This window comes from Martes martes (genome assembly GCF_963455335.1).
Source record: "Martes martes genome assembly, chromosome: X".
Lineage (NCBI taxonomy): Eukaryota > Metazoa > Chordata > Mammalia > Carnivora > Mustelidae > Martes > Martes martes.
Window position 1 is genome coordinate 77712910 of NC_137897.1, and position 19305 is coordinate 77732214.

At 37.5% G+C, this 19305-nt stretch overlaps 1 protein-coding gene across 4 annotated transcripts; it reads right to left on the minus strand.

The window, feature by feature from the left end:
- Positions 1-11089: 11089 nt before the first annotated feature.
- BEX5 (brain expressed X-linked 5) lies at positions 11090-13268 on the minus strand. 4 transcript variants are annotated; one of them, XR_013966318.1, is made up of 3 exons: positions 12533-12723; positions 11948-12014; positions 11090-11671 (listed from the first exon to the last, which is right to left on the minus strand). XR_013966318.1 is itself a non-coding variant. In XM_080795712.1 (3 exons), the coding sequence occupies exon 3, from the start codon at positions 11641-11643 to the stop codon at positions 11302-11304; it is 342 nt and encodes a 113-aa protein (XP_080651838.1). In that variant the 5' UTR covers positions 11644-11671; positions 11948-12014; positions 13133-13268; the 3' UTR covers positions 11090-11301. The 4 variants fall into 4 exon arrangements, 3 of the variants coding, with proteins under 3 accessions (XP_080651838.1, XP_080651840.1, XP_080651839.1); XM_080795712.1 differs by lacking the exon at positions 12533-12723 and adding an exon at positions 13133-13268; XM_080795714.1 differs by having other exon boundaries at positions 12570-12685.
- Between the last annotated feature and the right edge of the window lie 6037 nt (positions 13269-19305).

Genomic DNA, 19305 nt, shown 5'->3' on the forward strand with positions numbered 1-19305 from the left:
TGAATTTTTTTTTGGTTTAAGCAATTTTTTCTAGTGCTTTAAGGTGAGAATTTAAATTATTGATTTGAGATTTTCATCTTCTTAATATAAGGATTTACAACTATAATAGTCTCTCAAAGCACTGCTTAACTATATCCCAAAAGTTACGGTTTGTTGTGTTTTCATTTTTATTCATCTCAAAGTAGTTTCTAATTTCTCTCATGATTTCTTCTGACTAAATGAAAATATAGTGTTTAATTTATACATGTTTGTAGATTTTTCAGATTTCCTTATGCTTTCAATTACTAACTTAATTCCATTATTGTCAGAGAATATTATTTGTATGATTCCAATCCTTATAAATTACATGGTATTTTATTATCGCCTACTATATGGTCTATCCAAGAGAAAGTTGGATAGAATATGTATTTTGAAGCTGCTTAGAGTATTTTATAGATGTCTGTTATTCTAGCTGGTTTGATTTTATTCAACTGTCTTCTTTTCTTTTTTTAAAAAAAGATTTTATTTATTTACTTTTCAAGAGAGAGCGAGCAAGCACGAGTAGGGGGTGGAGAGGGAGGGGCAGAGGGAGAAGCAGACTCCTGTCTGAGCAGGGAGCCCAATGCGGGACAATCCCAGAACCCTGGGATAATGACCTGAGCTGAAGGCAGATGCTTAACCGACTGAGCCACCCAAGTGCCCAACTGTCTTATTTTCTTATTGATATTCTTCCTACTTGTTCCATCAAGTTTTTAAAGTGTCATTTTGAAGTCTCTGGTTACTATAATCAAATTGTCTGTTTCTTCCCTTTTTTTCCTGGCAGTTTTTGCTTCATGTATTTTGACATTTATGTATGTTTACATATGTTTTAATATATTCTTGATGGGTTGACCTTGTCCTTATGAAATACCTTTCTTGTTCTCCGATAACATTTTTGTCCTAAAGTCTATTTTGCCTGATATTAAAATATCCTTCTCATGCTATATATTTTTCCATCTTTTCACTTTCATTTTGTTTATTTCTTTGAATCTAAAAGTCTTTCTCTTGCAGATGGTATGGAGTTGGATTAATTTGTATTTAATGTAATCATGGGTAATGTAGGATTTACATCTGCCATTTTACTATTTGTTTTCTATATGCCTATTGTCTTTTTTGCTCCTTTATTTCTCCACTCTTGCATTCTTTTTAAAAGACATTTTTAGTATGCCATTTTAATTCTCTTGTTTTTTTAAGAAGATTTAAAAAATTATTTTCTTAGTGGTTGCCCTAGGGATTAAAATTAGCATCTTAAGACAATCTAATTTTGCCAATTCTAACTTAACTTCAATACTATTAAAAAGTTTGTTCTAATATATCTCCATGCCCTCCTTCCTCTTTTGTGCTATTATTGTCATAGAAACTACACATTTAGCCATTGTATACCCATAAACACTGTTTTATAATTATTGTTTTTATGTAGTTTTCCTTTAAATCAAATAAGAGTCACAAACGTACATTTATACTCTCTGTATTAATTTTTTATTGCTGCTGTAACAAAGTACCACAAAGTTCATGGCTTAAACAACAAAAGTTTATTCTCTTACAATGCTGGAAGTTATAAATTTTTTAAAGATTTTTATTTATTTATTTGACAGAGAGAGAGAGATCACAGGTAGGCAGAGCAGCAGGCAGAGAGAGAGAGGGGGAGAAGCAGTCTCCCTACTGAGCAGAAAGCCCGATGCGGGGCTCAATCCCAGGACCCTGAGATCATGACCTGAGCCAAAGGCAGTGGCTTAACCCACTGAGCCACCCAGGTGCCCCTGGAAGTTACAAATTTGAAATAATCTTATGCGGTTTAACCAAGGTCTTAAAAGGGTAATACTGCCTGTGGAAACTTTAGGAGAGTATCCATTTCTTTGCCTTCTCCAACTTCTAGAACTGCATTTCTTGATTTATGTCCACTGTCTCCATCTCCAAAACCAGCAGCATTGCATATTCAAATGTCTCTGCGTCCATCATCACATTGCTTTCTTCCTCTTCAATGTCAAATTTCCTTTTGTTTTTCTTTGATAAGAACACGTGTGATTGCACTTGGGCCCCACCCAGAAAATCCAGTATAATCTCTCCATCTTGAGATATTTAACTTAATCCCACCTGCAAAGTCTATTTTTGCCATATAAGGCAATATTTATAGGTTTCAAGGTTTGGATATGAGTATCGGTGGGGAGGCCATTATTTAGCCAACCACTTTGTCTTTGATACTTACCTATTTTAGTTACCTGGCCAGTGATCTTTATTTCTTAATGTGGATTCAAGTTACCATCTAGTGCCCTTTGATTTGAGCCTCAGACTCTCTTTAATATTTCTTATAGAACAGCAAAAATGTTTAAAAATTCTCTCAATATTTGTTATCTGAAAATGTCTTAATTAATACTTAATTTTAAGGGAGAATTTGTTGGTTAAGAAATCTTGGTTAATACTGATTTTCTTCTGCATTCTGAAGATGAATTCCCACTGTCTTCTGATTTCCATGATTTCTGATTAGGAGACCACTGTAGATTAGTGTTTTTCATCAAATTTGAGAAGTTTTGGTTATTGTATTTTCAAATGTATTTCCTCGTTGCTTATTTTTTCTCATCTCTTTCTGTGATTTCTGTTATGTCTATGTTGGTGTACTTGATAGTGTCCCAAGGTTCTGTATATCAATATACTCTCATTAATTTTTGTTTCACTTTTCAGACTTGAAATCTTTATTTACCTATTTTTAAGTTTAATGATTCCTTCTTCAGCCAGCTCAAGTGAATTTCTCATTCCCATTATTTTCTGTTCAATGGGGAAAATACTATATTTTCAATAAATAGTGTGGATATCCAGGAAATTGGATATCCACATGCAAAAGAAAGAATTTGGTCACCTACCTTACACCACTTACAAAAAGTTAACTCAAATGGATCTAAGATTTCAACTTAAGAACTAAAACTGAACATTGTGGAAGAAAAAGGTGGAAAAAACTTCATGTCATTGGGTATGGCAATGATTTCTTGAATATGATACTCAAAGCACAGGCAACAAAAAGAAAATAAGGTAAATCAGTGCTATGGACTGAATGTTTGTGTCCCACCAAAATTCACATATTGAAGCATGCTAGAAAAAGCCATTGTTGCCCTGAGAGGATTGCTAAACTTGATTGTGGTAAGGGCTCAGAAAGGAAAGAAGAGTGCTGGAAATAAAGTTTTCATCTTCTTAGAGAGTAATACATAATAATGTATAGAATGTTGATAGTGTTATGGATGGTAATCACCATTCTGTGAGGTCTCAGAATATGGAACATATTATTGGACAATGGAGAAAAGGCAATCCTTGTTATTAGGTGGCAGATAACTTGGCTGAATTGTATTCATATTTGAGTGTTTTGTAGAAGGTAGTACTTGCAAGCAACAAAAATGCATTTTTAGCTGAGGATATTTCTAGGAAAAGTGTGGGAGGATCATCTTGGTTCCTCCTGACTGCTTATCATACAATGTAAAAAGATAGAAGTGATTGAAGAAGGAATTTTTAAGCTAAAAGGGACCAGCGCTTAAGGATTTGGAAAATCCTTGGCCCACCAAAATTGCAAAAAATTTAAGAAAGGAAGTTCTAAGAGTATGGTGGAATAATAATTTGATAAGGAGATTAGTATGGGTGTGAACCACAATCTTAATCAGCCACCCCAGCAGAAACACTGCCAATCTGAACTGAAGATGACAAAGATGTTGTAGAATGAAGGAAGCTTTTCAATTTCTTAGATTCTTCAGAACAGTTTAATAAACCTATTCTGCTATGAACTTGCACTATTCAAGAAAAGTAAAGAATGGCCATGAATATAATTCAGAGATTATCAAGATCACCATCTTCAGTGTTGATAGGTCAGATAGTCTCTAACCAAAGCCATGGGTAGTCCAAAACCAAGGAACACAGCTCCCACCTGCAGACTACTGGGGATTTGTTCCTCACCTATCAGAGCTAATATGTGGGTGGGGACCCTGAAGACAGCTGATATGTAGGAAGGGTTACCACAGAGCTATAGCAGAGACAGCTACTCTATGAGCTACAGGAATGATGTTGCCACTTCAGAGGGCCTGAAGGGCAGAACAATGAACCAAAGATTATTCTCATGCCTTAAGATCTAATGGGATTTGTCTTGCTAGGTTTTTGACTTGCTTGGGACCTATCACCCCATTCTTCTTTCCTGTTTCTCCCTTTTGAATGGAAATGTCTACCTTATACCTGCCCCACTATTATATTTTGGAAGTACATAACTTATTTGGTTTCATAGGTTCATAGCTGGAAAGTAATTTTGGTTCAGGATGAATTATACCTAGAATCTCACTGATATCTCATTTAGATAATATTTAGAAGAGATTTTGGACCTTTGGCTTTAGAGTCTCTGTGAAATGAATTAAAGCTTCTAAGGCTATTGGGATGGAATGAGTGTATTATGCATGTGAGAAGGACATGAATAATTGGGGCCAAGGTTGGACTACTATGGTCTGAATGTTTGTGTCCTCCTGAAATTTATATTTTGAAGCCCTAATCCCCAATGTGATGGTATTTGGAGATGAGATCTTTAGGATATAATTAGATTTAAAAGAGGTCATAAGGGTGAAACCTTTAAATGGGACCACTGTCCTTATAAAAAGAAGAAGAGACTAGAGTTCTCTCTCTTTCCAATATGAAAGGATCAGCAAGAAGGTGGGCATCGGCAAACCAGGAAAAGGGACCTCACTGGACACTGAATTTTCCAGAACCCTTGATCTTAGACATCTCAGCCTCCAGAATGGCAGGAATAAAATGTTTGTTGTTTAATGCACCAAGTCTAATGTATTTTGTTACAGTAACCCAAACTAGTACAATTGGAATTCATCAAAATACATTTTGTGCATCAAAGAACACTATCAAGAGAGCTAAAAGGCAAACCTACAGGATTGGGGAAAATATTTACAAATCATATGTCTATTTAAGGACACTATATAAAGGTCTCCTACAACTCAGCAACAAAAAGAACCCAACTAAAAAATGGGCCAAGAACTTGAATAGACATTTCTTCATAGAAGATATGCAAATGGCCAAAGCATATAAAAAGATGCTCAGCATCGCTATTAGAGAAATGCTAATCCAAACAACTGTGAGATATGACTTCACACCCATTAAGATGGCTATTATAAAAAAAAAAAAAACCTCAGAAAACAATGTGTTAGTGAGGATGTGGGGAAAATTGGAACACTTGTACTCTGCTGATGGGAATGTAAACTGGTGCAGCTGCACCAACATGCTGTTTACTCAAAACAAAACAAAACATATCATTATCATATGTTCCAGCAATTCACTTCTGGGTATATACCCAAAATAATTGAGAGCAAAGGCTTAAATAGATATTTGCACTCTCATGGTCATTGCAACATTAGTCACAATAGTCATAAGGGAGAAGCCACCCAAGTGTTGCTTGGGAAATAAATGGACAAATAATATGCAATATATACATTCAATAAAATATGATTCAGCCTTAAGAAGGAATAAAATTCTGTTACACACTATAATACAGGTGAACCTTGAAAATATTATGTTAAGTTAAATAAGCCAGACACAAAAAGACAAATACTGTATTATCCCACTTATATAAGAGTCCTACAAGAGTCAAATTTATACAGACATAAAGTAGAATAATGGTTACTGGGGCAGTGGGAGATGGAGAATGAGAAGTTATTGTTTAATGGGTATAGAGTTTCAGTTTGAAATGATGAAAAATTGCTGGAAATGGATAGCAGTGATTATTCCACAACAATATGAAGTACTTAATGCTACTAAATCGTACACTTAACAATGATTAAAATATAGATATGGCATTATGTATATTTTTCTACAATAAAAATTAAAAACACGAACCATTTCAAAGTGAACAATTTAGTAGTATTTAGTGCATTCACAATGTTGTGTAGCCACCACTTCTATTTAGTTCCAAAACATTTCTATCACCCTGAAGTAAAACTGCTTACTCACTAAGTAGTTTCCCTCCTTTACTCTAGCTACCCAGTCTCTGGTCACCAATTTGTGTTATATCCTGTCTTGGTCTTCTGATTATGCCATATGAAATACCACAGATTGAGTGACTTAACGGAAATTAATTTCTCATAGTTCTGGAGGTTAAAATTCCAAGATCAAGTTGTCAGCAGGTTTGGTTTCTCTTGAGGCCTCTTTTCTTGGTTTGCAGATGGCTGCCTTCTTGCCACATCTTCACATGGCCCTTTTCTTTTGAGCAAACCCTCTTGGTGTCTCTTCCTTTTCTCAGGAGAATACTTATTTGATTGGGGGCCCACACTTAAGACTTTATTTAACCTCATATAACTCCTTAAGGACCCTATCTCCACATATAGTCACATTGGGTGTTAAAGCCTCAACCTATGAATTTGGAGGGAACACAATTCAGTACCTAACATTCCACCCTCTGGCCCCCCAATACTCATGTCCTTCTCATATACAAAATATAAAATACATTTATCCCATTCCAACAGCCCCCCAAATCTTTTTTTAGCCCCCCAAATCTTAACCTATTCCAGCATCAACTCCAAAGTCTCATCTATCTAAATTAAGTCTTGGTGAGACTAGAAATATGATTCATCCTGAGGCAAAAATCCTCTTTAGCTGTGAGCCTGTGAAACTAAAGAATTTAAGTGCTTCCAGATATGATGGTGGATAGGCATGCAATATATATTCTCCTTTCAAAGGGGAGAAATCCGTGATCATGAAGCTTTTACCATGCTTTCATCTAAGAGTTAAGGTTTTAGCTCCTAGGTTTATGTTTTTGACCCATTTTGAGATAATATTTGTATATGGTGAAGTTAAGTGTCCAGCCTTATTCTTTTGTATATGAATATGTAGTGTTCCCACCAACACTTGTTGAAAAGTATATCCTTTCCCCACTGAATGTTCTTGGCACCCTTGCTGACAATCTTTTGACTATGCATGTGTGGGTTTATTTTTGAGATGTGTATTTGATCTCATTGTCCTCTATGTCTGTCATTATGTCAATACTACACTATTTTGATTATTGTAGCTTTGATAACAGTTGCGCTGCAATGAATGGATTCTTCTGAAGATCTTCCAGTGGGAGCATTACCCTGCCCACACATTAATTTCTGACTTCTGGTCTCTAGACCCGTGAGAGAATAAATTTGTATTGTGGTAGTTTTGTTTGTTTGTTTACAGCAGCTACAGGAAACTGATACAAATGAATATTTATGCTTATTTTCAACTTTCCACCTTTCCCCCTGAAACAAGCTCATAAACACTCCCTAGTCATGGGATCAATTCAAAATGGCTAGGATGGACTCTCACAACCAAGGTTTTAAATTGGCAAGAGGAATGAAATTTTTATTCATTTTGATAAGGGAAAAATCTGTGTTCTAAGATGGCCAACTGAGTTAGCAAAAGAGTCCTAGCTCTCGCCCCGGGGCTCTTCCAGGTTCTTCTTTCTGCCCTGCTTCCTGTGTGTGCCAGAAGTACCAAGTATGGGAACATAGAAGGATATAAATTTATCCTCTTTGTCTGTGCTCGGGGCTCAGACCTTTGGAGATCATTCTCCTCTGAGCCCGCAGGTGTTAAATAAACCTGTGATCCTCCAAAGTTTCTGAGTGCCACTTGGTTCTTCCATCAGGACCCAGACCAGGTTCTGTAACAATTTCATTGTTTATATGTTACCGACATTGGAATGAGAGAAAAGCATTGCATAGTCCTCAGTTGAGGAAATCATCTTAAGACATGTGAACCCTCCTCTTTAACTTTTATTTACAGTAGTGCTATATTTTGCATAAGGTTTAATATTTTTCACATAGTAAATATCAATCTTTCCCTTTATGGTTTCATCTTTTATTTTTCTAATGCTCAGATAGGCCTTCTCTTCTATTCTCTTTTCCCTGAATACAGACTAACATATATCTATATTCTCTTTTAGTTATTTTATTGGTTTGTCCTTAATATACTTGAGATACAAATGTATGCACAGGTAATTCTCAAACTCTAGTGTGCAACAGAATCACCTGGGAGTTTGTTAACATTGCAGTTACCTAGGCACCATTACTAAAGAGTAGTCTTGGGTAACGGGCCAGGATTCTGTATTTTAAACAAGCTCCACATGTGATCCTGAAGCATTTGATACACTAGCAAACTTGAAGGAACACTCACATATATTATTTTTTTAAGATTTTATTTATTTATCTGAGAGAGAGAGAGAGTGCACATGGAGGAGCAGAAGGAGAAGCAGACTCCCTGCTGAGCAGGGATCCTGATGCAGGACTTGATGCAGGGCTCCATCCCAGGACCCTGAGATCATAACCTGAGCCGAAGGCAGAGGCTTAACCAACAGACACCGAGGTGCCCTCACATATACTATTTTAAAAGGATCTCATGTGTTGATTTTGGGGTATAATTCTTCCTCTTTGATATGTATTTCACAAGATCTATATGCTAGATAAGTGAAATGAATTGCTAAGGGTCACATAGTCAATCAGGGGTTGTGCAGATAAAATAAACCAGAGATACTTAGGTCACAAATTATACTCAGTTGTTCTAAATTCTACATGTACATCAGAATCACTGTGAGGTTTTACAATGTAATGATCCCTTGGTCTCATTTCCAATGAATCTGATTCAACTGATTGGGAGTGGATCCTGAGTTCCACTTCAAAATCTCAGGTAATTCAAACCTGCTGCCAAGGTTGAGAAAGACAGTTGTCTCTTTAAAAAGGGCACAGTCTAGTGGAAAAATAAAGCCTGATATATATGGGTTAATTAAGGTTGTAAGTGTTCCTCAGAACAATGTATTACTTAAAATATAACCCATGAGAAATTACACTAGTTACCAAGCATGCTTAGATATAGCCTTAAGAAAAACATGTACTGGCAACAGGCCTCTGGGGGAGAGGATGATATACGTCCTTAAAGCCGAGCAGCTGGGGGTGCCTGGCTGGCTCAGGGCAGAATGCTGCTTGCTTCATTTTTTCTGTTATCTCCCCTACTCCAGAGACCACCTGTGGCTAATCTGATGATCCCTTTGAATGTTCTTGCTCAACTATGAATTTTATATTGCTTGACCAGACATATCCTGCTTTTTTTCTTGCTTATCTATAAGACTTATAATTAATGTATAACTCCTATTCCTTCTTGTTTATCTACAAAGCATATGATTAATGTATAGCCTTCTTTGGCTCCTTTGTTGATTACTGTCTAATATCTAAGAAATACGGGACTGAGGAGTTGTTCAGGGTGACAGTCTTTTCTACTGTCGACCCCAGCTTCCTCTCTCTTGCGGCTGACTCGTTTGTGCCTCATTCTTCTCCCATGCACCGTCAGGAAGCGGCAAAGGCACTTAAAAAGTACTTTCATATATACATGAGGAGGGGAGTGCCCAAACTTGAACTAAAGCTGGGGGTCTTCACTTCATCTAAGTCCAGAGATGTCTGATGAATTTGCAGGACTTAGTGGGTGTGGAATTAAACCTAGTTGTCTGAATTTTTAGCCAGTTCTTCAGGTGATTATGATGCAGTTGGTCTTTATAGCACATGTTGATAAAAACTGACTTATGTAACATTACAATAAGTCCATGTGTTGAAACTGTTGTATAATACTTTCTGTTGTGTTCCTTTTTCAACTGCAAGTTACAATCCGTAGGGAAAAAAATTACTTGCCCATAAACGATCAGAGGCAAACCTGAGCCCGGATTGCAGGACTCTTGACTCAGCTATCCTTAACTGTTGTACCCTGCAACTTACCAGTCTCTATGCTATAAACCAAGGGTACCAGGACAAATTGGGCAATATATTTACTATGAAAGGCACAGTCTACTTAGGGACCACTGATTACTGGGTGATGGAAAATACTCTAAAACAAGGGTCCACCTACTAGGTCTCCAGTCTCAGCCAGTTTCCCATTGTTCTGTGATTTTAGGTTTATTGAGCACAGCAAAAATCAAAGCAAAGAGGAAAACTCCTTTGGATCCATGTAGGTTAGTATGAGTAAATTACTGGGGATTCTAGGGTTAGGATGTTATGGACATAAAGCCACCCCAAGCCACCCCCACACCTATGTATGTGCAGAATGAAATCTGTAGTAGTGTCTGCACAGAAAATGGAGAGTCAAGGAAATCAGCCATATTCATCAGAGGATGGAAAGGGTAGTCCAATTTTGAACACACTATAATGAGTGTCACTCAGATTTATCTAGGGGAAGGGATAAGGAAAAAGTCTGAGAAAAACCATAAAGGGCTATTTGGGTTCCTAAGCAGCACTAGGGAAGTACCCACCTGGATTAAGTATAACTGCAAAGAAGTAAAGGGCATTCTCCACATTTCTGAAAGGGCAAAATGGGAATTCAGACCACTGAATGTTCAAGAGAAATCAGTAGGTCTTTGTCACTTTTAAGACTCCGGCACATCAGCAGTGGTGGGGACCAGTGGCATAGGTATAGAAAGGTGTTACTCAGGGGTGCCTGGGTAGCTCAGTCAATTAGGCATCTGACTTCAGCTCAGGTCATGATCTGGAGGTCCTGGGATGGAGCCCTGTCTTTGGCTCTCCACTCAGCGAGGAGTCTGCTTGTCCCTCTGTGCCCCTCCCCCAACACTTGTGCACATGCTTTCTCAAATAAAAGAATAAAATCTTTTTTTTTTAAAGGTGTCACCCACTTGGCATTCAATTAGACTTGATGGTAGACTTACTTCATGGGCCCTTCTCTAAATATGAAGAGCACCTGAAGGGTGCATCTGTTATCTTCATTTATAGATTAATAAGCTGACTGTAAAGAAATGTATCTGTAACGATGACGAGGTTTGTGCTTCTAAATAAGAGATCTTATTACAAGAGGTAATATAATATTTATGTGTCTTTAAATTATGTCTCAAGTATTTATTTTCTCCATTCCCTTTATAAGCCAACTGGCAAGTTTTTGTCCTCTTACTTCTTTTCTGACACATATAATACATATGTATTCATTTTGGAAAAATGAGAAAAAACAGGCAATCAAGAAAAATTAAAGAAAATAAGAAAAAAACATTATACATATACATAATATGCATGCTTTTAAATGAGATAGTATATTTATAGACTGCTTTTTAAACTGCTTTATTACCTTCACAGTATGTAATAAACATCTTTCCATGCAAGTTGATGAAACTCCCCTGCTGACAGAAAAACTTCCGAAGTCAAAATGAAATTTTCAATCAGAAAAATGACAGAACACCACATGTTCACAGCAAAGGGTACATCAAGAAAATGCAACTTTGTGAAGCAGGGGGTTTATTATTATTAACCTCAGCATTCAAGGCATAAGGCAAAACTCATCATGATGGTCATGGTGAGGGGGATCACCTATAAGAATACGCAAACTGTACCTCAACTGAAGCTCCCTAATTTTCCTCCTTAGCTCTCTCATCTCCTCCATGAACCGTTCCATATCATCTGCATCTCCATCTATCATGTCAAGGTTATTGACAAGCCTATTGGGCATATCCTCTCTAACATCAGGGGCAGGTGGGGCCCAACCCGCTCTAATATTTCCTCCAGGCTCCTGGTCTTCACCACCTCCCAAAGGGTGGGCTTCGTTTTCATTCTGCACCAGAGCCTGCTCGTCTCCTTTGCTTTCCTGGGGGATATTTTCCATTTTGAGATTTTCTTCCTGCTTATTCTTCCTAGGAGATAAAAAGCAAGAAGAAGGATGGAATGCTTTAACAACAGGATTCAGAGCTGTCAGAAAAGGTTTTCCCATTTGAGCGACTTCTTGCGCCCTCTAGGGGACGCCCCACACCCAGCCCTCCTCCAAAGTCCACCATTTTCCCAGTAAATTTTTCCTTAGGCCACTCCTCGAACCTCCTGCACTTAACTCAGGCAGGAAGGACAGTGAGTCCTCCAGATTCTGTCTTAACCCCTGATAACCCCACACCAGAGGTTCGCAAGCAGCCCCCTACCTGCAGGGATCAGAAGCAGTCTTCCTCTCTTAGCTTTGAAATCTGCTGCACCAACCGACCTAAAGACCTGCACGCAGAAATGTGACAATGACCAGGACTGATCATTTGATTAAAAGACCAGTATCAGGGGCAAGCACCAGGTTCGTTGTTGATTCAGGCCTCCGTTAATCAAATGTTGCCACCTTCTCTTTCTCCTCCCTCCTGTATCACGGCTTCATTTCCTGCCCTTTGATGTGCTAACCCCGCTCTCCAGAAAAAGGCACTGTAATCAAAAATGATTATATCCAAACCAGTTTCACCTCTTCTTTAGCCCCTTAACCCCGTCTCATCCTTCCCGTCACCTAATTACCATTTCTCGAATGCAAATGGACAACTTGCTGGGCGGGGGAGTCAAAATACCTTGCCGGATGGTGACGTGGTTTATTTATTAAAAAAAATCAGTGTGGTTGGGACCCACTAGACCTTCTGGAATTCACCCTCCTTTTACTGCGCCATTTTATGCATCAAAATGGACGAAGGACGAAGAGGTAGTGTGGGCGTTGCAAACCTGGGCCCGCTGACGTCTCAGCGCTTTGTCTTGCTTACCCCGGGGTCTGCAAGCAGCGCCTACGCTCAGACTGACCTGCAGGGGTCAGAAACAGCTTCTCGCTCCCCGACTGTATCTCAGTCGAAAAGCTTCCGCTCGATGAGTCCTCCGCAGAAGGAAAGTGTTTCCCGAACCTAATCTCTGTCCCTATCCTCTGCAGCAACCATCATCTCCGCCCCGCTCCCCTCCCGCCCCCGCCACCCCTGCCACAGTTTGCCGCAGCCCACCATTTCCGGCTCCAAAATGGACGGACGGCGGAGAACAGATTCCAGAACTGAGGCCTAGACCCGCGGCGGAGTCCGCCATCCCCAGGGTCAACGGTTGCGACCCTCTCCCGTCGCCCTGGAAGAATCAGGCTGTCTCCTCGCTGTCCCCTTCTCGGACCCTTCCCTTCCGGATGCCGGATCGCCCAGCACATCTCCACTCCTAGGACATCCTAACTGATAGCCATTCCCAACCCTTGGCCCCTCTCGATCTCCTCCCACCAAACCCTCCATTTCTTGAACGATATAAATGGGTACTGGGTAAGGGGTAGAGAGAATCCATTCTTGAACTCGCTCTGGTTTTAACCCTCTGCCATCCAGTCAGCGCCCACTAACCTGCCGCGGATCAGGGTCAGCTTCTACGACTTCCTCCTTCTTCCCTGGGCTACAGGCTCGCCTGCCTTCAAGGCAATAGCGAGACAGCGCACAGCCACAAACGACTACCAGACTGCAACTAGGAGGAGACACGGATCCACGCGTCAGCTCTAGGTCTCGTAAGGTCCACGTCACTGTGAGCTCAGATACCCAATTATGGTTCCCACCTGCATTGCGGCAAGAGGGTGGGGGCGGGAGCTTGGGCGGGGCCATCTTTTTCTTCATCCCTGCCTTCTCTCCACTACAATCCATTCCTATTTTTTTTCCTGTTTAGCAATCTTTAAGACCAAATGGGTCAGATATTTTGTAGTGTATATTTGCCTTTCCCCTGATTTCTGCTGGAGCCTTTAAATAATTAGTTCTTTATCTTCTAAACCATTAAATGCCCACTTCTCTCCCCTCCACTCCCCAGCCAGTAAAACTCAGAATTACCTGTTAACAGCGAGGCAAGGAACTCTGGAAAACACATAGAAAGTGACATTAAAAACAAAAACAAAAACAAAAAACAAAAAACTTTTACTTTATTTTCCTTTCTGTTTTTTTTTTAAAGGGAAAGGGTGATTATTTTTGTTTTGTTTCCCATTAGCACGCATTCCATTTTTGATTGTTATAATTAGACAATACAATTATTTTCAGTTAAAAAATAGGATTTCGAGTTGTAAAATCTTGACAACCTCCTTCTCCTGCGGGTGGAATCACCCTGTAAATATAGACCCTTCAACAGCGCCTCCTATTAATGACTTTAAATTATAAACTTAAGCTGATGGTTCCCCTTTTAAAGGGTCTCTTGCGGTCTTTCCATGAGGTGAAATGGTGAGTATGTATACACATATATACAATATATCAGCTTTATTCCTGCCTCAAGAAATATACGACTCACATTTTACTCTAAATCAGTCCAAATATTTTCCTTTAAAATAAAAATAATACACACACATCCATTCCAATATTTATATGTATTTGGGCTATTTGTAATTTTCTCTATGACAAACAATGTTGACTGAACTTGTTTGTACATAGTTTTTTAAATACTAATATGTATTAAATTAAATTCCTAGGACTGTCATTGAAATGACTATGGATGCTTTTAATTGTTATGGAAATCAGCCTTGAAAAATATTGTCTCAATTTGGCATCTATAACGGATGAGCATTCCTTTTTTTCTCATGAGTAACCAACACTGAGTATTATCTGGTTTATTGTATTTTTAAAATTTTTGTTTGATTTTTGTTTTCTTTTTTCTTTTTTAAATAATTTTGTATTATGTTATGTTATTCATTTATTTTATTTGACTTGTGGTGAGCATAGCATAACATATAGAGAAGTTGGATCATTATATTCCACACCTGAAATTAAAGTAACATTGTGTGTCAAGTATATTCAAGTAAAAAAAATAAAAACATTACCATCAGGTAATGTTTTCTAAACCTGCTACATCCTAACAGATACTGAGATTATGATTCCTAGACTTTTCCCTGAAGATTCTTTTTCAATAAATTGGAGCCAGCTCTGGGACCCTGTATTGAAGTTCCATACACAATTTTTTTTTTAAAGACTTATTTATTCATCTCAGAGAGAGATAGAGAGATTGCAAGCATGTAGGGGTTGGGGGAGGGGCAGAGCGATAGGGAGAAAGAGAATCCCATACAGATTTTCCACTGAGTGTGGAGCGGGAAGTGGGGGTCAATTCTATGACCCTGAGACCACCTGAGCTGAAATCAGATGCTCAACTGACAGCCACCCAGGTGCCCCACAATTCTTAAAATCAGGTAGGTTTGGGAATCATGTCATAGGCAAAAAGAACCAAAACTAAATTAAAAAAAAAACAACCTTCCATTATTATGTAAGTGGTTTTTTTTAATATTACTTACTTATTTATTTGACACAGAGAGAGGGATCACAAGTAGGCAGGGCAGCACAGAGAGAGAGAGCGAGGGGGAAGCAGGCTCCCTGCTGAGCAGACATCCCGATGTGGGGCTCTACCCCAGGACTCTGGGATCATGACCTGAGCTGAAGGCAGAGGCTTAACCCACTGAGCCACCCAGGTGCCCCTAAGTATTTTGTTTTTTTTTTAAAGAGCATTATAATGAAATAATTTCAAAGCCCCACAAGGCCTTCACTGTATTCCCTACTTGTTAACGTTTTACTACATTTGCTTTATTATTTTCTATCCATGTAGGATACATTATTTTTTTTTCTGAATCATTTGAGTCAGTTGAAGACTAAATGATCATTTAAAATTCTTTAGTTCGATTAATTGCATATAAAATTTTCTTAAAAATTAGTTTTTCTTTGACTTTGGAGGTTTCTTATATAAAATTTGAAATATATATAAACTTGTAACATTAAGATAAATATTTTAGTATATGATCTTACTAAATGTTCTCTATTCACTACTATATTCATATAATTAATTTATGCTTCTATTTTAATGTAATAGTATACTATTTCTTCAGGTTAGTAACAATTAAAGCACTCTACCTGTTTTTGATGTTTCAAGAGTGTTCAAATTGTCTTAATTTATTTCACAAACCTCCAGTTTATTCATATTCGCATTATTTCAATATATTTACAGTTTTTGGCCTTGTTTCAATAATGTATACATGCAGATTGCCCTCAAAAATATTATCTGTTCACTCCTTCACCAACACAGGTTGTACTCAATCATATTAATTTAGGAAATAGTGAATCATGCAAAACAAGTTTGAGAGAATAAAGCATTCATCCATGCCTTTATATATAGTTTGAAAATATATATAAATACATGTTTATATACATACAGACACATACAGACATTTTAATGTATTTTAAATGTGTGTATAAGCATGTAAATACATATATATGCATACATATACAAGCACATAACTTGCTTTTGTTACAAATGATGTTTTTGAGATTCATCCATGTCGAATAGGTAGATGTAGGTTTTTTAACAGCAGTACAGTATTCCATTGTATGTCTTGTTCATTTTTTGTTTTCCTATTGATGCACATTTAGATTTTTTCCCTTTTTCTCTGTTACAAGCATAGATTCAGGAAATATCCTTGTGCATGGCTCCTTTGCACTTCCTTCAATTGAACACCAAAATTTTATATTTATTCTGTTTATCATTTTTAGGTTTTTAAATTTTTTTTTGTTAATCCTGATCTACCAGCATTTTCCAAATCTACCCTTTCTTGGGTGGTGTCTTAGATGATACCTGGATACAAAGGTTTGTCTTCTGGAGGTTTTAATTTAGTACATCTGGAATAGGACATTACAGTTTGTATTTTATGAAGTACCCCAGATAATTTATAAGATCAGGCAAGTTTGGGAACCCTTTAATGAGTTTTAAAAATTATTTCTTTAATTTGCTGTTTTATTTTATTTAATTCTTAGCATAGTTCAACATCTATTCTTAAATATCTTTATTTTCCTTAATGATTGTGCTTTTTAAAAAATACAGTATTACTTGGGGCGCCTGGGTGGCTCAGTGGGTTAAAGCCTCTGCCTTCGGCTTGGGTCATGATCCCAGGGTCTTGGGATTGAGCCCCATGTCGGGCTCTCTGCTCAGCAGGGAGCCTGCTTCCCTTCCTCTCTCTGCCTGCCTCTCTGCCTACTTGTGATTTCTGTCTGTCAAATAAATAAATAAAATCTTTAAAAAAATACAGTAATACGGTTATATGTAATGTAGAAAGTGAATGAGTTTGCCATATATTTTTCAGAAAGTTTATTTTGTATGCATATATGTATAGGAATACTTTCTTAGCTCAAGCAAGGAGGAAGTAATACTTAAAATTGTTCTTTAACAGTTGTTCCAAAGGCACAATAGAGCTTTCTTTCTGTGTACGGTTCAAAATAAAGTACAATCTGAGTATAAAAAAATTGTTCTTTAATATTTAGGATATTATTTAGCTTCTGGCAAGAGTAACACTTAACAAGATTTTAGGTTGATGGGAAAAGTTTCAAACTGAATATATTTCTCTGACTTTTATGTAAAAGCAAACAATTTTGCTAAACCCTGAAATTGGCTCACACTCCCTCATTGATCTATAATTTCCATTTCTTCCATTTTGTCTGTTCTTTCTAAACACATATTTTTTTAAAGATTTTATTTATTTGACAGACAGAGATCACAGGCAGGCAGAGAGACAGGCAGAGAGAGAGGAAGGGAATCAGGCTCCCCGCTGAGCAGAGAGCCCGATGTGGGGCTCAATCCCAGGATCATGACCTGAGCTGAAGGCAGAGGCTTTAACCCACTGAGCCACCCAGGCACCCCTAAAAACATATTTTTAAAATTTAATAATTATTTTCAAAAAATAAAACAATCCAGTTTGATGTATATTATTGGAAATAATTTTCTATGCATATACTTATGTAAAGAAAAACTTTATTCAGTCCGGGAAGAATTACATCATAAATGTTTTGAGTTTCTCCTTTAAGGTTGGTACAGAGTTATGCTTAGCAGAAAGATGGAAGTTTGAAGAAGAATGAAGTTTTAGAGTCACTACATTTTTCCCATTTACTCTGAAAAAGAACCTTTTGTTCACCACTCAACTAAGTTTTTAAAAAAAAATGAATACAAATTTTTTCTAATGCTAAAAGTTGCAAAAATTTCACGGTCATAAGATTATTTCTTCTACTGTTACTTAAAATGTTTTAAAATATTTGAAACATTGTAATATAGCATGAGTAACACAGTAATCTCAGTTTTTCTTAATATTAGTAAGAATGGCTTAAGATAAATCTCCCTTCTATAGTAGAAATAAAGATGATTCGGGGCACCTGGGTGGCTCAGTGGGTTAAAGCCTGCCTTCGGCTCAGGTCATGATCCCAGCGTCGTGGGATCCAGCCCCGAGTTGGCCTCTCTGCTCAGCCGGGAGCCTGCTTCCTCCCTTCTCTCTCTGCCTGCCTCTCTGCCTACTTGTGATCTGTCTGTCAAATGAATAAATAAAATCTTTAGAAAAAAAGAAATAAAGATGATACAAATGGCTTCTCTAATCTTAGACACATTGGGAAAGCAGTTTTCTTTATTAAAATGTTATTAAAAATAACACATCATGTATATATATGCCCATATTGTAATTGAACCATATATACTCTTTTGGGACTTAAGTTTTTTCAACTTAACAGTATATTTGGACATATTTCCATGTCAGTAAAAACAGTAAAACGTTTATTAGTTTCCTATTGCTGTTAACAAATTACCACAAACTTAGAGGCATATACAACAAAATTTACTATCTTACAGTTTCTAGAGGTCAGAAATCAGGCACAGCATGGCTAGGTTCTCTTATCGGACAATCACAAGGCTAAAATCAAGGTGTTGGCTTGCTGTGTCCTCATCTAGTGGCAAACCTAGAGGAAAAAATCTGCTTTCAGGCACATTGTTGATACTGACAGAATTCAGTTCCTTGGGAATTTAAGACTGGGATCCCAGTTTTCTTACTAGTGTATACCCAGGAACAGCTCTTAGCAGCTAGAGGTTCTTCTCATATTTAATCACATGGTCCCCTTATTCCCAGCAGGAAAAAAACTACACTTACTTTAAATCCCTTGCATACTTAGAATTTCTCTAACTGCTTCTTCTGCAACCAGCTGGGGAAAATGGTCTACTTTTGAATGGCAGGTGTGATTAAGTCAAATTCGCCCAGATAATATCAACATTTTAAGGTCAACTCATTTGGGACTTCAATTCCATGTACAAAATTGAATCACAGAAGCACCTTGATTAGCATTTGATTGAATAACCAGGGGCATGTAATCTTTGTGGTGGTGTTTGGGAGCAGTTTTGAATTCCCTCTGTCACACTATCTAAATCATATTTCTTTTTAAATTGAGGTAAAAGTTACCTAACATAAAATTCAACATTTTGACCATTTGAAAGTGCATTGACTCAGTGGCAGTTCATACATTTACAGTGTTTTCTAATCATCACCTCTATCTAGTTTCAGAAAATTTTCACAACCCAAGAGAAAACTCCATGTATATTAAATAATCAATCCCCAGTTCTCCCTCCCCACAACCTCTGGCAACCACTAATCTGCATTCTGTCTTTACAGATTTTCATATTCTTGGTATTTCATATAAATGAAGTCATGTGATTCATGACCTATGTCTGTGGTTTCTTTTGCTTAACATAATGTTTTCAAGAT